The 23695-nt window shown below is 37.7% G+C and overlaps 1 protein-coding gene across 3 annotated transcripts in view; it reads left to right on the top strand.

Annotated features, from left to right (window-relative positions):
• The window catches only part of TLE1 (TLE family member 1, transcriptional corepressor), a 72902-nt gene extending 49802 nt beyond the window's left edge, over positions 1-23100 (top strand). For all 3 annotated transcript variants that reach the window (XM_057365570.1, XM_057365569.1, XM_057365568.1), the window contains 12 exons: positions 1432-1548; positions 4647-4700; positions 6292-6444; positions 7267-7411; positions 8124-8314; positions 9742-9818; positions 16521-16770; positions 18411-18658; positions 20450-20597; positions 20961-21111; positions 21532-21608; positions 21769-23100. In XM_057365570.1, the coding sequence (XP_057221553.1) occupies positions 1432-1548; positions 4647-4700; positions 6292-6444; positions 7267-7411; positions 8124-8314; positions 9742-9818; positions 16521-16770; positions 18411-18658; positions 20450-20597; positions 20961-21111; positions 21532-21608; positions 21769-21876 (1719 nt within the window). In that variant the 3' untranslated portion in view covers positions 21877-23100. The remainder of the gene's footprint in view (positions 1-1431; positions 1549-4646; positions 4701-6291; positions 6445-7266; positions 7412-8123; positions 8315-9741; positions 9819-16520; positions 16771-18410; positions 18659-20449; positions 20598-20960; positions 21112-21531; positions 21609-21768) is intronic.
• The last annotated feature ends 595 nt before the right edge of the window (positions 23101-23695 follow it).

Below are 23695 nucleotides of genomic sequence, written 5' to 3'. Positions count from 1 at the left end.
TTTGGCATTTGTTTAGCTTGAATAGTCATGAATAAAAGAGCTTAGAGTTCGCTTTAAAGTGCAGCTTCTGAATTAGGGAAAAGAGGATTCAGATTGCCTTATGTACCCTGTTTCGTTGTCCTTCTCCTTGGGGCTAAACATTTGTGTCTGAGCAAAAATACCTTGATGTCTTCAGATTTTAATGGGGAAGCTCTTCAGTGCACAGTTCACTGGCTATTAGTGTATGTTTATGATATATTACAAGTAAATATCTCTGTCTCTTGAGTACATCTAAATATGTCCTTTGAGGGCTTTCACTGAAGTGCATGTCAGTATTACACCTTTCTCTTGAGAGAGATATGTGTRTGGATGTGAAAGCATGTTTACTTATATATTTATGTGAGCCTATATTTATTTATCTAAGCATGTACTTGGCTTTTAGGATCTAGGCTTACCAGGTCTTTGTGAAAGGAGATTTTTTTTCTCAACTCATTCAGTATTGTTCTCAGCATTAACACATCAGTGAACAAATTGCCCTCTTGCATATGCTAATCCTGCACTTAAAAGAACTCATTGTAACACATTTTAATGCTTTAGCTGGAACTGAGATGGAGATGGGAATCCGGAATCACAGGCATGTCAAATTGTCATGTGACTGAAAAATGTCTAAAATGCTCTTTGGGTCAACAGTTTGTACTTAGCATAACTTAGCATGAATGAAAGCAGTCCATGTCGTTTGAGGAAAAGATTAGTCTTTGCTTTTGTCTTTTGTGTGTGTGTGTTGGCCTCAGTTTTTCAGATCAAGTCTGATTAAACAACACTTTAGCCTTAATTTCACACTAGTGGTGAATGTTATGCTGGAAGTAAAAATATTTGATCTTTGTTTGCAATACATTTGTTGAGGAATCCAATTGGAGTTTACTCTAGCTAACAATTGAATATGTGTAACYGTATACAGCAAATACTTGCTATTTTAAGCATTAAAAGCAAACTGATATTTGTCTGTCCATACTTGCAGGTGTAGATCCACCATGGCCTTATCTTTTTATGATATTCTAAAAGTGACTAATCAATCAGATTATGTGTAATAAATCTCTTTTATTGTATGGAATCTGAATATTAAAAAATAATAAAATAGTTGTTACTTGCTCATGAATAAACAGCAAGCCTGCTTCTCCTAAACAATAAATTCAGTTGAATTAATTAGTTAAATAGATGGTGACTGACAAGTGAACTAAACTTTTGATAAGATGAACAATGAAAAGCCAAGCTTCTTAGAATGCGTGAAACTGTACATGCTTGCCTGGAGGACTTTATTTCGAATTAAATTGAATTAAAGACTAAGTAGGTATCACATTTCTAAAGCATTTATCACATCAATTTGAACTCTTAAGAATATATGAGGGAATCCTAAAAGGAATTTTTGATTGACCTTGTTTTTTGTCTTTACAGAGTAATTCTCTGTTGGTCCCAGACAGTCTTCGAAGCACAGATAAACGCAGGAATGGCCCTGAATATGCCAATGACATCAAAAAGAGAAAGGTGGATGATAAGGATTCCAGCCACTATGTAAGCAAATCTGTGTCAAAGAAATGATTAATTTATTTGCACATACTGTGCTTGTCTGAGGAGTTAAAGAGCTGTGAAGAGCAAGGCAACTTTCCTATGACTGAAGTAGTACATGAGTATATATGCCAGAGAGACCATTATTCAAGTTGTGGGAAGAGTAGTGACTCAGTAGTTTGGGATAYTGTTAAGCAATAGTCCTCAATAGCAACAACTGATTGGGATTCACGTGTGTTCTGGGGCATTTCTCAGAGTTTGAGTGGCATTCTTTCTGGACTAGTCTAGAAACAGCAGGTTTGTTTGAAATGGAGGATTTTGTTATTGAGAGGGGTTTGGTGAATTTTCATGATAACTGGCTGTTACCCTGCTGAGTTATACTTACCGTTGTAATTTACCTGTGCTGCCAGGCTGTACCAACTTATAAAGTTTACTTTTGGCTTATATGGCAATTTAAACAGAAAATAAATTGAAATATTGGAAGTTTGCAGTTTTGCATTCTGCATGTTTTACTAGCTTGCTTGTTGCTTGGTTTCAAAGAGACATTTCAGTACAGCAGTATATGTGAACCTCAGAAGGTTCACATAGGTTTCCAAGTCTAAATGCTCAGCCAAATCACAGGATGATACTTGAACAGGCCTAAGAGACTAGGACTGGTGTCAGAGARTACTGAAAAGCAAAATTTAAATCTAATGGAACATACTGTACTTTGACATAGCAATAATGTGGCAAATGGTCTGGTTTCTGTGATGCAGATCACTAATGACTTCTTGGTTACTGAAACCCAAAAGAAAATTAGGTGCCACTTTATTTTCTCAGTATTTGGTAGGGTAATTTTAATTTCTCTCCATTTGGAGAATATATTTGAGTAGCTGTTGGGTATTTTAGTGCTGTTAATGGGTTTACAAGCTGTATTTCCACCACTTTCTAATAATAATGTTTTGATTACAGAAGTATTTGGCAAACTTCCCCGTGTTACTCCCTCAACTTTGAGGGTCTCCTATTCTATTGGCATTTTTCATTCTAAATATTTGAAGATGAGTCATTCTTAASCAACTCTTGATAAAAAAGGAAGTAAAAGCTAAACTTGCTTTTTTTCTTGTCTTTCTACAGTACAGAAATGTAAAGGATGTCATTGCACAGTAAAAGCAGTTTGTTTTATTTCACATTTTAAATGTGTTTCTGCCAGCTGTTTGTTTGAAATGAATTTCACAGCTAAAGGCAGCATCAAAATAAAAAATGAAGCAAAGCAAAAATATTAGAAGGTTCCGGATTTATCCTAATGTTGTTGATGATTTTTTTTAAAGATCCACGAGTTATGCAAATACAGAACTATTGATTTTGAGTTCATTTTAGATGAGGCCATTGTAGAGACAAGGAAGTATTGCTTTTTTCAAAAGGGGCATAAATGAGTTGTATGAACTGTTGTTTTTGGAAGGGGAATGCAAAATGAATTTTCTTTCCCTTTTTGACTTCTGACTAATTTTCGTGTTAGTACCTATGTAGTTTCATTGTGTGGCTTTATTAGTGAGGACAATCTTCTGACATCAATAACATTTACAGGAGATGCCTTTGATAATCCCAGGAAATTCCTGATTATTAAGATGACAGAGTCAGTGGAGTTCACTTAAGCATTGCTTTGCAGCTAATTTTGCCCTCCTCCTCCAGAGTGGTATTTCTGACAGACAAGCATCCACCTACTGTTCTCCACATTCTCAAATGTGTTTTTACTTATTCTTGCACTCTGGTTGCTTCATACATCTCAAGAGGTGGCAGATAACTGGAGCCAAAGCTTTAATTTCCTTCGTTTGTACCTGTTAGTTGGATAGCTTCCTGAGTAGCAAATAGAGTGGCCATTCTGTCTTAAGTGGCACTCTTGGATCCCTATTATGTTTCTGGTATTCTTGGAGCAGGATTTGGCTGTTAGCAGAAGGGAAGGGTTGAAACTACATGTTGGTTTGGGTTTTTTTTTTTTTTAGTTGGGTTTTCTAGGGTTTTTTTTGGTGGGTTGGTTGGTTGGTTGATTTGGGGTTTTTTGGTTGGTTGGGTTTGGGTGGTTTCGTTTTGTTTTGCTTTTTTTTAAAGCACGGCCTGAAGCAAGAGGAATGATCTGGTGTTATGTGTCAAAGCTCAGACACTTTGATGGCGGACAGTTGAGCAATCTTGTGTGTCTGGTTTGTTTTGCATGGGAATGTTTTAACTGAAAGTACTTTTATTGGAAATGTCCAACTTGTTCCCACAAAAATTAAAGTTTTGACAGTCACTTAATTTCTTTGTTTGGTTTTGAGTCAGGACTTGCCTTCTGATTGAACCACTGTGTTGTACTGTGGAAATCCCTAGAACCTCTGTGCATCACAGAGTGTTTCTGCTGGGGCATCCTGGCCTCCATTGGAGATAGGGACCAGGAGACACTGGAGTAACAGCAGTCATTAGTAGAACAGATCAGGTGGACATAGATCTAARTGAAATAGTCAAAATGCAGCTTGACAAGCTGCAGCGGAACATTTCTGTTTAGAAATGTCCAAGTATTTTGGTTTTCTTGGGCAGAAATGTTGAAATGCCTTGGCATTTCTGAAGTTTGTTCTTCCCCAGAACTTTTAATTTAAGAACTTGCCTTTCTGGAAAAGGGGAAAAATGGTACTCTCACTTTAAGGAAGATGATTCATCAAACATGCCAAAAAAACTCAATTTTCCTGAGATATGGTTATTTTTGTATTTTTTTCAGGTATGCACAAGCAGTACTTTCTCTAAATTAACACAAGATYAGTGAATGAACAGAGTGCCTTTGTCTTTTAGGAGTAGTGTTMGCACTGTTTATGATGGTAATTAGGAGGGGTTTTGGACCATCTTGAAGTGATGGTCTGATCGATGTGTTTCTAATAGTACTACCTTACTTGGTTTTTACTGCTGTAGCAGAAATAAGGTTTTGTATTTCTGTTTTAACTGTTCTCACTATTGCTAATAAGTTAATGAAAGGCTGGGGTTTTTTTTTGTTTTATTTTGTTTAGGAAAAACAAAAAATGTCTGACTAGATGCGTAGTCTTTCTCTCTGGGCTCTTATTGTACTAATTGAAATGAACACTATATTTATTTATTTTTAATAGGACAGTGATGGGGACAAGAGTGACGATAACTTGGTTGTAGATGTATCCAATGAGGTAACTTTTTTCATTTTTGTAGTTTTGACGTTTGCCCAAAGGTTAAAGGAAAAGTACATTTAGATGCTAGAAGAAAAATAATCCTGTGTGTGGATATGTTAAAATATTCACAGCTTCTCCTTTTTATTAGTATTGCAGTTGCTATGTCTTCCTCTGAGCTTTATCTGGCTGCCATCTCGGTTTTTCCTTCTGCTTTGTCCAGGTCTGTTCCCTCTGCAGTCACTKTTCTGACACTTCACAGCTGCTCTGTGGTGTAGAGGGTTGTGGTGAAGTGCATGTGGAAGGCTGAGGTTTTCAAGTTACTATCATCGAATGAAAAAGGAAGACRTTATCTAATGTTGTATTTAATAGTAGGATTGTTACTAAAACATTACTTTAAAAACTGCTTGTATTTTAACATCCTAAGTTAAAGACAGAGCTTTCCAGAGATGTTGTTTTTTAGAATTAAGTTTGTTTACAAGATTTTCCAGAGACTGTAGACACTTCCTTTTTCCCCAGGGCTGAGATTTGGCAATGGCATCAAGGTGAAGGGATGAGTGTTCCCTTTTCCTCATCATTTATTTCATACAGTGATGTTGAAAGCCTGAATGTAGCAATGAGGTTCTTCAGCTCAGTGGAAAGCACAGGGAGAGAAGCTGTAGAGAAGTGCCCTCAGTAGCCCCAGGTGCCTTCAGGAGCTCCAGGTGTACAAATTATGTCAGCCAAGTAGAAAAATGGGTATCCAACTAATGATTTTAGTAATCCTTTCAGAAGGTCAGCTTACAATGAAATAATCAGTCAGTAGACGTAGTGGCCTTTTGTGAGGTGTGATTTCTCCCTGGTGCTATTCTTATGAGCCAAAGGAGCATGGAGAACCTGCAAAGCTCTGATAGCATTGTAACTCATGGGGCTGGCTATTTCAAGTTTAAAGTAAGTGCAGAAAGTGCCTCTGGAACAGTGAAAAATAGTCACCTGGGAGATGATTTCAGTTTTCCYGTAGATAGGAATGCAAGACAGTTACAGATGGTGTTTAGCAAAAAAGTGACAGCTATTATGGCATATAACATTCCTGGACAGGCCATTCACTTAAGAGTTTGACTTGATCCTAGTAGGTCTCCTCCAATTCCAGATATTCTGTGAAATCTGTGAAGGCATGCTTGCATCTTTTCTTCTGAAGGTAGAGATGAGCAAGGTCTTTACTGCCAAAAAGAGGTTATTGAACTGTTTATTGTCGCTAGCTGAGCATGGAGAATGTACGTGATAAAAACAGTGTCAAGTTACTGTAGTTACTGTTAGTTTTCCTTGCTCTTACCATGTTTTCCACACTCGCTTTAGTTTGTACTTAGGTGTGCTTTGCAAAGTCTGTGCTTGGAAACAATTTATGATAACATGTAGTGTAAAATAAAAACAGATGGCATATTATATGACTTTATTTACATCTCTAGATGATGAAGGGATTTCAGCTTTTTTTTTCTATAAAGATAACGAAATGTCATTTGCACTTACTGCTAAATTGTTCTAGTTTTTTTTTTTYCCCATAAACTCCTTAGTAGTGTTAAGGTACTAGTTTATGACACGGTTCTGTGCTGTTCTTCCCTTCCCATTGTTTTAGGATCCTTCTTCCCCAAGGGCAAGTCCCACTCATTCACCACGTGAAAATGGTATAGACAAAACCCGCCTACTGAAGAAGGATGCCTCCAGCAGTCCAGCATCTACAGCCTCTTCAGGAAGTTCCACTTCCCTTAAATCCAAAGAAATGGGTCTGGTGGGTAGTAGTCTGTGGTCCAGATTATCTTCTTTTTTTTTGTAAAACCTAACTCTCCTTTCTTCAGCAATAATTTGTGGCACAAATTACCTGGCAGTAAATGTTTGAAGCTGAAAYTGACTACTTTTTTTTCCAGATCTTTATTATTGAGCTTTCCTCCACAGAAATATTTTCTGCTTTGTTTTGATTTCTTGTTTTTCCTACATTTCTGTCAAATGATTTGTAAATTTATTACAAAGAACAAGAATTGCTTAAGCATTGGTTTGGGGTTTTTTAGGAGCAATAACTTGTGGTTTAATGTGGCCTTATTATACAGTCAATAAGAAGTTCTTCAGGCTTTTGTTAAACTGTTCCGATGAAGCTTTATTCCTTGAAAACTTTTTGCTGCAGAATCACTAATAATTTGATCTGATTCTCTGTAACTTTCRTGTTGTGGTTTTTAATACTGTCAACTACAGTGGTATGTTGTTTTTGTAGTTAGATTTGGTGTGCCCAATAAAAATTGAGATATTAATAATTTAAAGCTAAAATAGTTGGTAATGTGTACTGTATTTTTGTGWACAAAAATGAGCTCAGGCATTTTTTTTTATGTCAGTAGAAGAGGAAAATAACTTTCTATGTTTCTTATTTTAATTTTGGCAGCAATCAAAAAGGTCAGCATTTCTCTCTCACAAGTTAATGTTGTCAGCATTGTGTGGATTTATGAAAATTGGCTGAGGGACTAGGTAGTGGGTGCCCAGCATCCCAGCTGCTGTTGTGATAAATTGTATAATATGGCCTGGATTAAAAATAATACTCATTTAATTTGTTTAATGATACCAGCATGAAAAAGCCAGCACGCCTGTTCTGAAATCCAGCACACCAACTCCTCGAGGTGATGTGCCAACCCCAGGCACYAGTGCGACTCCAGGACTTCGTCCAGGCCTTGGCAAACCTCCCACAATGGACCCTCTGGTTAACCAAGCTGGTAAATGCATTACCTCATGTGTTTTTATGGTTCCAAAATTAATCTTTTTTTACACATATACTTCTTTGTGACTGTTAACTAAATATATTGCTTTGTTCTTGATATCAAGAGAGGGCTTGATGAGAAGCAGATGTTTGGATTATCACAAGTTTGAGTATCTTTCTATCTCTTAGTCTTCTTTGTTTACTTTTGTCTTTATCTTTTTTTTGCAAATAATCCAGAGACTGAATGCAATATAAAAAGACGTCTCAGAAGTTTCTGGTACTTACTCTGCATGCAATCCCTTCTACAGTCTTTGTCTGAGTCTACTAATATTTGCTGCAGTCACAGCTTGACAAATGCCGGGGGAAGTTTACTTTTGCTGTTCAGGCTGGTACGCACAGTTGCTTCAGACATGAGCTGTGTAAACCATGTCTGTCAGCTTTACTGCTTAATTTGGCAAAGAAGATATTAATGTAAACAGGGGAATATTACAGAAATGGAAATAGGTAATGCTAGAAGAGATTGCTAGAGGTAATCAGCAAGTTCAGACTTCAGTAGATCTTATTTACACTGAAAAGAGCTGGTGGTACTGACAGATTATGACGATGTTTCTTGACAGTGTGTGTATGTGAGAGGGGAAGGTGAGATGGAGGGGAGAAGAAAAAAGGCTGCTTTCTTCCCTGTATRCAGGAATACATAAATAAACCCATTTAATTTCCTTATTGTGTAGCTGCAGGTTTGCGAACGCCGTTGGCAGTACCAGGACCGTACCCTGCTCCGTTTGGAATGGTACCTCACGCTAGCATGAATGGAGAGTTAACCAGTCCAGGGGCAGCTTATGCCAGCCTGCACAATATGTCACCTCAGATGAGTGCTGCTGCTGCTGCAGCTGCCGTGGTTGCCTATGGAAGATCTCCTATGGTAGGCCATACGTTGCATGCAATCTCAGTCCTGTGAGTTGTGGTTCACTGAGAAAAGCTACATGCTTCATTTAGCACTGCAGAATTACCAGCTCATATCAGCGCCAGAGGCTTGACAGCTTCACTGCGTGCTTCACTGCATGCTTCACTTTGCTGTGTGGCTGAAGAAACAAATTTGCTTGAAAACAAAGAACCTAAGTGTATTAATGTATGTTTTCTTTTTGTTCTTCTCCTGTATCAGTGCTTTAACTGATGAGTAAATACCAAAAAATTATTTTGTGCTGTAAATGAAAACATAGTTTTGGTAAGCACAAAGTATTCCACTGTAGCTGTGGACATCTGCTTTTTTATTGCTGAACCACATTTTTGTTCCATAACTAGACACAAATAATTCATCTCAAAGCATGTAAAAGTCTTTTTATCTGGGGCTCTGTCTCTGTATTTTGTTGGGGTTTTTTTTTGTGGAAATCAAGCTGCGAAGTTAATCAATACCATTTTGGAGCTCTGAGATCAGGTTTGTTAAGAATAGTGGCTGTTGTGGGTGAAGCAAGTAAATGGAACCTGTTAGTTATAGTGGCTGTCATGCAAAATAACCTAGGGGTCTGATTCTGCAAACATGAACTTGATGGTAGCTTTCTGCATGGACAAGCTTAAACTGCTTGTAAATTTGCAAAATGGCTTTTTTTTGCCAACTTCTCATTGTTTGTATGGCCACTTTTCTCAAACTGGTAAACAGTGCTTTTATGTAAAAATGTGCAAATTTTAAATTGCATACACCTTCCTTTTAAAGCAGTAACCATGTTAAATCTAGTGTAATGTTCAGAAGAAAAACTAGGTCTTTTTGGTCCAGAATTTCTGCATGATTAATTTGATGTGCATAAAAATTCAGAGCAATTGCAGCATGTAARGAGAATGTAGTTTTTTTGAGCTGTAGGCAAGTTTGTTTGCACYCCACAATGTGGCTCTGTGAGAGATCTCTCAGCTGCTGTGCCCACACAGAACACTGCAGAGCCACTGAGATGCTGACTGGGGCCCAAAGCTGCTTTCCAGCATCACTCTGTGCCAGCCTGAGCACATGCTAGCCTTCTCAGGTGTAAAGAGCACTGGCATRGCCTGTGGTGCTGACATGGGCTAATTCCAGGGCTAGCACAGGGMTTTCCCTGCTAACCAGAGGTGCTGTGTTATGCTCAGTGGTGTGAATGCATGAAAATGTTGCTGATTTTCTGTTCACGTATGAGTGCTTCTGTCAGAAGAATGCTCAGGGAAAATGTCTGGGTTCCCCCCCCCCGATGGAGGGTCATTAATTTGTCTGATACTATAGGTAAAATCCACCTTTTAGTTAAATGCGTGATATCTTGGGTGTGGAGAAAAGAGGCTTGCTGAGAAATTGATGAGAAATTCCAAGATTAATTCACTTTTTGTTGTTAGGTTGGGTTTGATCCTCCTCCTCACATGAGAGTACCTGGAATTCCACCAAATCTAGCAGGGATTCCTGGGGGAAAACCGTAAGTAACTTTTAACATTTTGGTAACACCTATCATATTTAGAATGAAGTTGTATTGTGTCAGTGGACAGGGATTTCAAAGGGGCTAGTGTCTGGTTGTTTCTAAGATGGTGTTTTRGACTTCTCCAGGTAAAACCTGCAACATAAAATTTCTCTAATCGTAGTTGTTGTGTCCCAAAACAGGTGTGCAWATACCTATTTCCAAGGAAAAGTTGTTGAAGTTGTACTTTAAGKTTTTTTTATTTCATCCTTTTGGGGGAAGTTAGGGGGCTACAAACCAAACGGTAGATAAAACGGTAGATAATGGTAGAATGTGTTAGGTAAAGATATATTGAAACTAAAATTTGCACTACACTGAAAAATCTGTTTACACTGTAGTGCAAACTTGCGGACTCCTGTCTGGCACTTGTTTTATCAGGCATGGGAGTCTGCAACTGATGACAGCGGGTATCTGGAGCAGTTACTTTAACAACAGATTACACGGACTTTGAATAATAGAGCAAGCTATTTAGAACTTCTGTGTGAGTGCAGCTGGRGAGCAAAGGATGATGAAGCAGGTGTAGAGCAGGTGGTGGTACAAAGAAGAGTTTTCACATTAAGTTCTTTTTATTTCAAAGTTTAGGTTATTGATTAAGCAGTTGCTAAGTAAAATACTTCTGGGACACTGTGACGTACTGAGGTTGCAATAAAATAAATTCAGCAGCATACATGAAATGCTGCAGTAATTTACCTTTGGCAGACCATTGACCCTGTACTTAAACCAATTCAGTAGGCTCATGAGCATGTATGACCTCTGAAAACAGGCAGGTTTTTTTAGGTATTTATGGACCAGTAGTCTGCGCAGGTACTAGTGCATCAACTTTAGCTCAGCTATTTTTCTGGAGAAAATGAGGCAGAGAGAATTAGCTAACAGGTTTGTCAACACTCTGTTAGAACCTGTTCTTTGTTCATGCTTGGCAGACAGTCCTGACTTCTCTTTCAACAGGAACTTGCAATTAGTTTTTCTCTACCTAGGGACTGGAAACTCATTTAACACGTTGCACTTTCTGTGCGGGATGTTCATGTTACATAATGTCTATTTACCAATCTAAATATAATTTTTCCTTTTGTAGTTTCAGGAAACATTTAGAAACTATTACTTTTGGGATGCTGTCTAAGTTATCAGACAGGCTGTGGTGAAAGTTCCGTACTCTCATATTTCTGTTTGCTTTGATTTTGGACTCCTATTAGTAAACAGTGATACATTGTAATGTCAGTCTCTCAAATATCCTTGAAAGGATACCAGATTACAGGCAAAAAAAGTGTACATTTTCTGCTGATCTTTTCCTATAACAATAAAAAACCAACAGACCTAATCTGGAAAGCCACCCTGAGTGTGATTTTGTTGTTATCCACTGTGCTTCTGAGAACAGGCTTAGCTATCTGTTGGCAGTGTGAGAAACCTGTTAAATCTTGGTCTTACTTAAAGTTAATGATGTGTTGACAAGGTTACTGAAGTGAGGGCTCAGTGAGTTGGTGTTGTGTATCAAATGGTGGTGTATTTAAATCTAGTGCAGTAAGGATCAGGCTTTGTTCTCAAAACATCAGACTCATTCTTGCTGACTTTAATAGAATTTGGCATACTTAAAATGCTTTTGAAAATCACGTAATACAGTGGCAGTAAGTWTTTACTTTTAAACAAATATGTTCATAAGCTTTCAGTGACTTCTTTCATTATTAATGCCTTGCAATATTTTATATTGTAAGCTATCAAAACCTGTTTTTGTTCAATCAGAAATTTTCTGTGGCTGAGTACCAGTTGTTACACTGCTCAAGACAAAAGGACAGTATACGTATGCTGCAGTGCTTTATATCCTGGTAATTTTGGTAAATTACTGTCTGGCAGGGTGGAAGATATGTGGGGGTTGTTCAGGTTTTTTTAGAGTTTTTGCCACTTTATTCATACTTCTTCATATACTACCTACTTTGATGTGTATTCCCTAGTCTCCACTTGATTTAATATGTTCTGCAATGTTTGGCATTTTTTGTGGTCATKTTATGTGTACATTTCCTCTAAAATTACTTCTTTGCTTAGTGAGGCAAGCCTAAAATTCCACAAACTCTTCTGTTATCTTTCCATTGACAGTAGAAGAATTTCATGTTGTATTCTTGATTGGCTAGATGCTGTCTGCTACCTGCAGCATTTTTGAATATCTCACCTACTTCAGGATTTTCCTCCTGTACAGAGTAGATATAATCGTGCAAATCGGTGGAGTATGTYTTGTTTATTTTCAAAGTCAGCCTTTTCCTAGAATGCAGATATGGTGTAACATTGAATTTATTTTATTAGATGTGAAGTTTTAGTGAGTTGTTGCAAGTGGTTCAGAGAATTTTCAAATTGAACTGTTGCTTACCCACTCACATGTGTATGCTTAAGGCTGAACATTTTTTATTAATGGTTATGCTTGCAGTGTTTTTTCAACCAGCAGAAAATAAAATTCTCTCCTTTCTAAAGGACAGACATCTCTCAAAGCACCCAGATTTTTTTAACCCTTGTACGTTCTGAGATTTGTTAATGACCAGCGTGATAGAAAGATCAGTAGCCTGTTAAAAACTCACTTGGATGTGAACATGTGGTGTCTGAATCCTGAACTCTTTTGTTTGCATGCATTTAACTAAGCCCTTGACTATAAGTTTTTTGWGTGTTGCTTTAATAWTTTTTTTTTTTTGCTTTGCATAGTCTTTAAGACTTTGCATGATGCCAGTAGGCTGAAATTGTGTGTGTTTTTATATGAATCTGATAACTTAGARTAGCTGGCAGGTAGTTTAGTTAATTTTCTATATTCTGGGGTAACGAATTAATTATCCTGAATTCTCCTCAGAATGTCAGATGACACTTACAATGTCAGATGATACTTACTTGCTTTATCCTTACCTGGAAATTGGAGATTTAAGCTGAGAAACTGGTTTGTGTTAGTAGCACTTACCATGTTGCTGTGCATAGGAAGTCTGAAGGTTCTCAGTCCTGTTTTGACACGCACGAGGAGAAGTCTTTGGATGCAGTAATTTAGAATAATATTTCCATTCTTCAGAAATAAATGACAGTATACTATTTCTTAGAACTCTTCCAAGTAAAAGGCGCAGAAGTTTTTCTTGTGATTATTCTTTCCATAATATTCAATTAATTAAAAGTGTATATTTACATATTTGTTAATATGTGCTTAGCTTGTTTATGTTAAATTTTGATTGCAGTTGTATAAGATAATTTTCTTTGTTTGCTGTGGTTGTTAGCCCAACACAAGGAAGGAAGCTTGGCATKCTAACAGTCATTTGACCAAAGAGGGATAATCATGTAATCTATGATTGGATAGCCATCTTTGATAGAGGCAGAATSCTCTGAGTGAGACAGAAATTTGTTCTAGTCATGAGACCAAACAGCAGTTTCTGGCATTCTTGGTCAGTTTTAAAAGAAAAATGAGTAGTGAAATGGTGCCTGTTAAGAAATCCTGAGCTTTAGAGAACTCAAGAATTTGCCAGATTTTGCTAGCTGTTGACGCTTGAGGTTAGACAATAAAAATTCTTGTCATTTTTGAGACAAGAGGCTTGTGACTATGACTAGTGCATTAAGAATTGAGTTTTCTGTAGGTGTAGTGCTGTGAGTGCAGTCCTTCCCAGAGGCAGCAGGGTAGGTGCTCTGTCATGGTGACCCGATGAAGAGGAGGCCAAGGGCAGCAACGACTGAGCTGCGAATAAGTCATTTGCACTGCTGTCTCCAGTACTGTGTTCTTCTGGAGACAGACACTTTCCTTGTCTAGGGAGTGTCAGGAGTGTCAGTCTGGGAAATGACTTTTTTCAAGGTTAAAAGGTATTGTGTAACAAAAGTTATACCATAGTACCTAGYAGGTCCAAGTCACTGGACTACCATGCCGTAAGTTTGCTGGCAGTGGTGATGTTAGCATTACATGCCACATATCTTCAGACAAACAGGAACATTTACTGTTTTGCGTGCTTGTCTTGGCAGAGGGATTTGGCAAAGGGTAGCCATTTCTTTATACAGTGGATTGCAGATAACCTGCAATGTGGAAAAAGCTGTCTTGGCTTGTAAGAAAGTATCACTGGTCTATTTGTTAGGCCATCAAACTCAGTCATTCTGAGTCCTGGTCAGCTAGTCTTAGTAGCAAAAGCTAAAAAAAAAGTGACTGCTTCTATGATACTCATTTTAAACACAGATAGATCGGTAAAATTCTACTTTTWAAAAAAATACACTGGGTAAGCCTCTGTTGTTTCAAAGCATGAGTCATCACAATTCTACAGTAAACATGAAGTTCTTGAGAAATGTTTCTTTTGTCATCCTCACACCCCATGTCAGCAAGAACTGAGAAGCTCTGTGTATGCACCTAAGCATTTCAAAACTAATTATTTAGGTATTTTGATTTGAACAGAACATTTAAGCCGTAGCCTTCAAATGAAAAACAAAAGTCATGGACAAGTAATTATTCATCTTGAACATGCTGGAAAAAAATTGCCTAATACTTGCTTAATTGTTTTGCTTCAGTCTACGATAAAAGCAAGGGCAGGCTGCARCTTCAAAGTTGTACAGTTCTGTGTACTCTTACTGCTAACAAATATTCTGCAGCTGACTTTGATCTGAAGCCCAGGATGGGGCCAARCTTTTCAGTGTCTTAAATGCTATGATTCTTTAGCTGAATTCTGTAGATGAACCTGTGCAGTTGTTCATGCTCAAACAATCTTGTTGCCACTCCTGTTCTGCTTCCTCTCCTATCCTGTGTTTGATCTGATTAGTGAATAGCTACTTTGGGACAGTCTTGTCTCTATTCTTCTTCACAGACAGAAATGGATTTCTAGTTAAGCCTTTATCATTACTGTAATTCTTCAAGCAAAAAGCCAGAAAGGGTCCCATGGGATAAAATGCTGTGTGCCTTGCGTACACGTAAGGGAGTGAACTTTGCACTTCCTTCCTTAYCTTGCATTTCCCATTCCTGACATTTCTATGACAAAAAGATTTGTCATCTTTTGCACTTTCTCATCCTCCATTTCTGTGTATTCTATTCTCTAAGCAAACTTTCCTGCTCGTATGTCTAACCATGAAACATGAATGACTACAAGAATTGCATAAATACTCACAATTAATTTCTTCTCTGTTTAGTAGCAGTTATTGTTAGTCAGTTTTTACCACTCATTTAAGAGAAAACTGTGATATTGCATGGATTGATTGTTTCCACTGGTACTTACTGYATGAAAAAGCTGAAGAGTTCTTTCATCTCTCCTCATGCATTTTCAGAGGAAATCTTAYGCCCAGGAGCAGAGCAGATTCAGTTGCTTTGTGACGTCTGGTACAGAACCAGGCACCATCCTTGTTCCTTAATTTCAAACTGTGTGATACTTGGGAACATGTAATAAAATACTTTGAAAATACTAGCTTATTACTCAGAGCAGCAGATTAAATAGAATACCTGTTGTTGGGTTTTTGGAAGATATGATGCTCATAGTTGAGCTATGGTGATTGAAGATTTTTGAGGAAGAAAGTAGATTTGGAAAAGAAAGGGGAATTCTGAATAGAAAAATGTATTAGAAAAATAAATGTTTCAGTAGGGGGATGGCAGCTTATTAGTGAAAAAGAAGAATACTCATATCTTACTATTTTTAGCCACTTTGGCCTCTTGAAGGATGCTGTTAATGTAACAACAGCATCAAAAGCTTGAGCTAAAAGAGAAGTAGCAGAAAAGGAACTCACTAGTAWAACAAAAACAAGCCTTCTACTGTAGTATTTTCTCTAGTATTTASTGTAGTATTATTACTTAAAATGAGCAAACAAAGAACCACCTCTGCACCTGGAACCTTTATTTGTTGGTGTTTGTGCACTTGTMCTTGAGAAGAGCTCACTTCAAACTTTTCAGTGACCATGAAAAGATAACTTCATGTACTTTCCCCAAGGAGTGTTTTTATTCGGTGCTAGAATGTCACTTCCTGAACCCTCAGTTTCCATAAACTTGAAATCATGCAATGAATACAAATAAAGAGTGTTTCAAAGTGCCAAAAGTACCTTTCTAAACTGAAAGCACTTTTCCAAGGTATTTATTCAAGAAAACGTAATTAGGAGAAGCTAATAGCAGCTTTCTGATGAAATGTCTGTGCAACCACTCTTTGTTTCTGTTTTTCTGTTTAAAGTTCAACTTACCAGCTAGAAAGAGAGATATATGAGTACCGCCAGTGGTGATGTTATAGATGAAGTGCAAGAATCAAGCAGAACTTTGCCTTTGCCTTGTGATGCTGCAAGGCAACAGGCGCAAGCCTCATTCATGGAAGGATGAAAGAGTRAGTCCCCCCCATAGTGAGGGACTGCTGCTGCAAGACTTGTGGTGTTAAGAGACTCGCTAGCTAGAAACCAAGGACTGAAAGCTCTTTTGATTATCCAGGTGGCTGAGGGATGGACAGTAGCCATGACCTTGGTCTGTAGAGTTCAGGGTAGAAGTCAGCCTGCTTTCCCACTACACTAATATTTCAGCTGCGGAAAGCTGAAAATATCTGTTGTGAATCCTTATCTTCTGAGGTTTCATGTGCTTATATTACTTGACACTGTAGTTCTGATTTTTGTGAGATGACTGGCAAAGAATTAAAATTTAAAATACTGTGTTTTTCATGAACTGTAATGGCTGATTTTTAAAATTTCTTTGTCTTCTCTCTTCTTTCCTTTCCCCAAAAGAGCCTACTCCTTTCACGTTACTGCTGATGGTCAGATGCAGCCAGTTCCTTTCCCTCCTGATGCCCTCATCGGTCCAGGAATCCCTCGCCACGCCCGTCAGATCAACACTCTGAACCACGGGGAAGTTGTGTGTGCAGTCACCATCAGCAACCCCACGAGACACGTGTACACGGGTGGGAAGGGCTGTGTCAAGGTCTGGGACATCAGTCAGCCTGGCAACAAGAGCCCAGTCTCTCAGCTGGACTGCCTGGTAGGTGAACAGGAATTAATGCACAAGTGTAGCTTCTTCTTAGACTCTAAAAAAAAAAAAAAAAAAAAAGGCTGTCCTTGTTTGGATTTTGGATTTTGTTCTTACTAAAAGGAAATAGCAGGCAGATCTGTTTCTTGGTGTGCTTTTTTTCCATACATAACAGTATTACAGAGAATAGTGCTAGTTTGTTTAGTGATAATTATCATCACTAAGGGTCAAATAACAGATTAAATCAAATTTTTGAATAGAARCGTACCTGATGTTTTTTTCCCCATTCTAGTTATACTGATGATTTTTGTGCATGAATTTAAAAGGAATGTAGCTTGTCTTAYGCAGGGCTGCAGAGAACCTTCCTAGTTCTTTCACTTACAAAAGGAACAAAACCCTCATTTTTTGTAAGATGGTAGYAACCACATACTGAAATAATGTGACATGGTACCAAAGGTCACGTTAAGTCTTGCTATGCTTTTTGTTCACGATCTACCAATTATACATATTATGCTTGTTTTCACATGTGCAGGGTACAAAAGTGATTATTGGGTGCAGTAGTGTAGGTAGCTGAAAAGCTAGCTCAAAAAAGCTCAATGGCTTCTCACTAGAAGCAGCCAAGAGGTTTGTGGAGTGTTAACTGAGAAGAGTTAAAGTTGTCAAGCACAGCAATATGTATTGTGAATGAAAATTCTAGCTTCAGTGTTGATCTAATTAAATGTGGTGGGGTTTTTTTTGTGTTTTTTACCGTTTACCCTTTCTTTCCTGCTATCATTTTGCCTAGTAGTAACAGCCCACTTGAATAGGTACTCTGTTCTGTCTGGTTGCAGAGCCTTCATTTTAGTTATGGAGCAGTAATGACTAATTAAACCAACATTTACACTGCTCTACTTATTACTCTTTTGCTGCAACTTTGAAAAAAATCGTAGTGGGAATGCTGTTAGATATTTCTTGCAGTGCTTTTTCTCTGTCTCGAATTACAGGTCTTAACCATCAATTTCATCAAAAACTGTTGCCACTCAATTAAGGTTGTAATAAGGAAAGGTAGAAATGTCTTCTGTTGCTAACTCCCCCACAATACCTCTCAATCAACAATGGTATCACAAATGCGAGATTAATAAGTACAACAAGAATCATGATGAACAACAAAGGACCAACATAAATACAGGGCCAATACAGGAATCCTTAATCTTTTAACTTTAATCCTTAATCATACTGTGAATGCAAAGTAGTACTTGAAAGAAAAATTCAGAAGTCTGAAGGGCATGAGACTAGAACGACATTTTCATATAGGGTTGTTAAATGCCAAATGAAAGGTCATTTGCTTTAATATTTCTATTGTTGGTGACCTTCACTGATGGAGTACATTTGTAGGAAAGCAAGCTTACTTTGGCTCTGTTTTTGTGTAATGAGATAGAAAACTTGCCATTCGTCAGGTTTGAAATAGAGTAGACTGTGGCAACAGGAGTCTGCAGTTTTAATTTCTGCAGCTGCAGTTTCTAATTAGTGATGAGAAGTAGGTGTTTCAAACCTTTTAGAATCTGCTGGTTCCTCTTCAGTACTTTGGTAATGTTTAAAACTTTGGTGCAGTCACAATCATATTAGTGGTCATTACTGGCAGGCACGTAACCGAGGTGATTTGTGTTGTACAGAACAGAGATAACTACATCCGTTCCTGTAAATTGCTGCCCGATGGATGCACCCTCATAGTTGGCGGGGAAGCCAGCACATTATCCATATGGGACCTGGCAGCTCCAACKCCTCGTATAAAAGCAGAGCTGACATCCTCAGCACCGGCCTGCTATGCCCTGGCTATCAGCCCTGATTCCAAGGTGTGCTTTTCCTGCTGCAGTGATGGCAACATTGCGGTGTGGGATCTGCATAACCAGACATTAGTCCGGTGAGTCATTACTTGTTCACAGAAAATTTTAATAGAAGTTGCTCTTTGGAGAGCTACATAAATATTTATCTTCCTGAATAGGGATCATGGCAGCAAAGTAAATAGTGTTTTTTTATTCAAAGAATAAAGTTAGGCAGAAACTAGTTTTGGTAGCTTCAGCCTGATCTTGGAAGAAGTGCTTTCAGGGCTCAGTAAGTTGGTTCATAACCTACTATACTCAATATTGAAGCTCCTGTGGGTTTCTATTCTTTGGGATTMGACTGCAGGTTTCTACAAGCAGCATTCCTGCTGGTTTGTTATTGGTGTAGGCTGTACATGCCTTTCAGAGAGCACTTTGAGGTTTGTTCTTTTCCTTTGTCTTAAGCCTTGTTAAGTAATAAAGGGTATTTTCAGTTCTTATTTAGTAATGATAAGTAGTAAAATTAATCTTACAAAAGTGGTTTAAAGTGTGGATCCTCTCAGTTCACTAGGAAAGCATAGGGGCTTACTATAAAATAAATTTTAYTTTCTGCCTACTGAAGTAGTGGTGGTTTGCAATATTTTGAGATGAGAGAGTCTAATTTTGGAAAGAAAAGTTCTGAACACAAAAACTAAATAATATGCTTGGTTTGCTGTGTTTCAATTAAACTTCCYGTATATCCATAATTAGCTGAAAATTACATGCAGAGAGTCATGTTAATGTGTTTGCAAATTTTACTTTCTGAATTTTTGAAATTTTAGGTCAATAAATACAACTTTAGTTATATAAAGTTTTCAGTTTGTCATGTGCATGCTTAGTCCCTGTAAAAGTTCACTCTATGACATCTATACACATCTATGGATGTCTTGCTTTTTAAATGTTTGCTGTACGTGTTCCCACCACTTGCTGGCTGATCTTGCTGATTGATAACAGATGGAATTTTGAGACCAGAGCTACTAAAACAAAACGTGTCGTGTGACCTTTCTGTGGCAGTTCTTTGTGATTCATAYCCTTCGTTCCCAAGCTGGTTGTCTTTTCCCCACCCGCCCTCCACCTTTCCCTTTGAGGTATAGGCCTYTGCTAAAGCTAATTGCTGATAAAAAATGCAGGAGCCTCAGAATACTTTTGCCAAAGGATTAAGAAAAACTTGAGATGACCTTCTGGTTGCTGAAAGCTGRGAGTTGCTAATGAGAAGGTTATAAAACAAACTGCACTATTTAGATTTTTCTAATCTCCTACCACAGAGAATGCAACTTTGTGACTCAGCAATGCTTGTGTTTAACTATCTGGATCTCTATCTGGATCCATTTCTATTAGTGTATCTGCTTGTTATTTATCTTCCCAACTTGCAGCCAAAGAAAAATACAGAAGCTGTTTTCAGAATCTGGAAGTTTTGTTCCTTGACCACTTTGATTTAATCCGAGTTATCCTTACTGGTTTTAGCTATAGTTACTGTGCTTTAATATTTTCACAAGGGTTTTTTTGTTGTTATTGTGGGGGTTTTTTGTGTTTTGTTTTGTTGTTTGGTTTTTTTGGTGCTTTTTTTTTGTGGTTTTGTTTTGTTTAGTTTTTTTTTTTTTTYMRRAMCYKSYWRGRAAAGAGTAGATTTTATTTTATTGAGCTAGCCATGATGCAATTTGTTCCTCTAGCACCTGGAAAATGTTTTTGTAATATTGGTCTTTAATGCTCAGTGAGAGGGAGGGGCTGATTCTTGCTCATCGGCAGACACAGAAGAGATGACACACATGTACAGAGTCCAAAACTAACACCACAACAGTGTTTACCTTGAGCTCTGGCAGGAAATCATTATTCAATCTGGTTTGTTTTATCAGGCAATTCCAGGGCCACACAGATGGAGCCAGCTGTATTGACATTTCTAATGATGGCACCAAGCTCTGGACAGGAGGTTTGGATAACACTGTCAGATCCTGGGACTTGAGAGAAGGGAGACAGCTACARCAGCATGACTTCACATCACAGGTAACTGGGTTTTCCTGCTGCTTGGGGGAATGTGTGGGGTGGGAAGGAAACCCTTAGGATCAAAGGTGAGATTTAGCCAAATAGATAAACTCTCTTCATTTTGGGTGCTCACAACACGCTTTCTTATGGGCTTAAGTTACAGAAGAAAATGATAGCCTGACACTACTCTCTCTAACTGTTTTTCTAGGTTAATAGGTAAAAATGGGTTATTTAGTTACTTGAATTTTGAACTGTAGTTTTACTATTGAACTRTGTGAATTTGCCCTTATCTCTGTCTCTCTCTCACAGATAATTTTAACCACAGAAAAAAATTACCTGTAGGAAAAAAAAAATTAAAAGGTGTCAATATGTTTTAATTTTCAGATATTTTCACTTGGTTATTGTCCTACTGGTGAATGGCTRGCTGTGGGAATGGAGAGCAGCAATGTCGAAGTGTTACATGTAAATAAACCAGACAAGTATCAACTGCACCTTCATGAGAGTTGTGTATTGTCACTCAAATTTGCTTACTGTGGTAAGTTGCCCGAACATAGAAYTGGAGGTCAGGGCTCTTAATTTGTGTTTTGCTGATTAGTTATTTCATAGTCATTAGTTATTACATCTCAGTTTCTCTAGTAATACATAAGTATCCCTGCTTTATGAATTCAAATGCACTTATCTACAAACAACCATCTGTTTTTCTAGAGGCTGCTGTGAGGATTGATCCATGTGTTAAAAGCTGTTTGTGTTTAAAGAGTTTAGGGATTTCTTAGTATGTAATACACTGCAAAAGCATGAGTGTCCACATTGATTGTAAGCAAAAGTACTGTGTTGATTAGGGGTGAGAGCTTATATAAGAGTAATTAGTTAACAGATTTCATTGATGTGAATTGAAAACGCAAAATTTGTCAGATGTCTCTTTCATGGTTTTGTATCCTTCTGATTTATATTCTAGGTAAATGGTTTGTGAGTACTGGGAAAGATAACCTTCTTAATGCATGGAGAACTCCTTATGGAGCCAGTATCTTCCAGGTGAGGATGATGTTGCTTTTAATGAAAAAAAACAAACATGCAGAGTCCCAAGAGTGGACTCAGATATCTTCACAAGTTGAATCTACCCAAAATGGGATGCTGAGAAGAGGATAACAGACTTTTTTTAAAATGATGTAATATGTTTCTATTTTTCTTCTAGTCCAAAGAATCTTCATCAGTGCTTAGCTGTGACATCTCTGTGGATGATAAGTACATAGTCACTGGCTCTGGAGACAAAAAGGCTACAGTCTATGAAGTTATCTACTGAAAAATATGATGGGGATATTCTTTTAGAAGTTGAACTGGGCCAAAATTGTTCTTAGTTGTAGAAGTAGAAAGGTTTTGAATTTTTGAAAGGAACAAAAGTGTTGAGGTTCCAGACATTGCCATGAAATTACTMCGATTTTTCAAAATAGAAGGCAACATCCAGCAACTAAGTGTTGGCTACGTGGACCAGACGGAACACAGAGGCAAGACGGACACATGTAGCCTAGGTTTTTGACATAATTTTTAAAAGCCAAGTCTACTGAAGAATGTTGGAGCCTTTTATTTTTTTCTTTCTTTGTGACCTCATGCAAATTGTTCTCATTGCCTGAATATGGGGGATAAATACCTTTCTGTTCCTTGCAGTTCAAGTTGCATTCTGTCCTGTGTAGAGCAGCAGTGTCTCAGATGAACTTGTTTCCTGCTTTTGCATCTTGTGATATGTTTTTGTACTTTTGTTGAAGGTCAAACATTTGTATAAATTGTAAATATATTTAGTTTACTACAGTAAAGGCTTTAGTACCAACAACCAGTCTTCCCCCTTGCCCCCTCCCTGCCTCTGCCCTGCTTATTTAAAATTAAAAACCTTTTGGGGATATAAGTACCTTTTTAGAAACAAAAGCAAACACTATGTATAGTTTGAAAATGGTGTCTTATTCTTTATAACTCTTCTTAGATTCCTTTATCATACTTCAAAGTAGTTGATTTGGCATACTAGGGTATCAAGTCCCGTAGATATTGTCCTGTTCTACAGAAAACTTAAAAGGCAGTTTTGTACTAATTATAGTGTAAATATAAAAATTGAACATTTCATAAAGTTGTGCAGTTTAAGTTTATTCTGATGTCCCATRTATATGTTCTTTGGTAGATACAATAATTTGTGCCTGATCATAACTCATTTGGTCATTTCTCTAGAAGAGGAGGTGACTTCTGTGTCCTTTTACCCCCAGCTGAACAGAATTCATGTGAGACTGCATTTCAATGAAGTACATCAGAGCCTTTATTCCTTAACTGAGGGTGTCTGTGATTAGATAAACTAGATAAGTTTCATCCTTCATATTTTACGGAGAAGTGGTAATTAATGACCATTTCCTTTTTAAAGTCTTGTCTGTACTTAGATACTCAGGTAAATTTAACTAAATTACCAAAAGTGTGAGTTTTACAGGGGATTGCTTAAAAATGGTAAATGCTTGCAGGGTTGCAAGTGAAGTAAATTAACCTAAACTAAGTTCAACTTGCTTCTTAATTTCTTTGATGATATTGACAAAGGAATATTTTGATTTTTAACTAATCCACTCTACAAATTAATTAGAATTAATTTTCCTGAGTGTCCCATGTTTCGCAGGCCTGTAGGCTCCATATATTCATGCAGAGCAATCTTTGAGTCCTTTCCGCTGTCACATCAGTGTGTGACATCTGTGAAGAGCCATGCCAAGCCGCCAGCTACCAAAGCTATGCATCTTTCAAGTTTTCTGGTGTACTTAAGAGCAATGGATGAGAAGAGAATGTGTTCATTTTGTTCAACTGTGTTTTTTCCATTTAATGTGTTCTCCTGCTGTGTGCTAGACAAAAATCCTTGCTATTGCACTGGTGAGGGCCATACATTTCCTACATTCTGTAATTTGTTTAGAATTTCTATTGCTAATGGAAAGTACAGATGAACAGAAGGGTAACTTTGAACAGCTAATTCAGATTACACACATGGGCAGACAGAAGAAGAGCTGCTTTCTCATTCTGCTAGCATTTGGCAATGGCCTATGTCCCTGCTCTTTCAAAGACACACAGCTAGGAAGGAACAGGCCTGACTAGCAGGTGCACTGGCT

The sequence above is a fragment of the Malurus melanocephalus genome, unplaced genomic scaffold, assembly GCF_030028575.1.
Source record: "Malurus melanocephalus ecotype Western Australia unplaced genomic scaffold, MMel_1.1 scaffold_54, whole genome shotgun sequence".
Lineage (NCBI taxonomy): Eukaryota > Metazoa > Chordata > Aves > Passeriformes > Maluridae > Malurus > Malurus melanocephalus.
The sequence above is the reverse complement of the archived record's forward strand: the minus strand, read 5'-3'. Positions and strand labels throughout refer to the sequence as shown.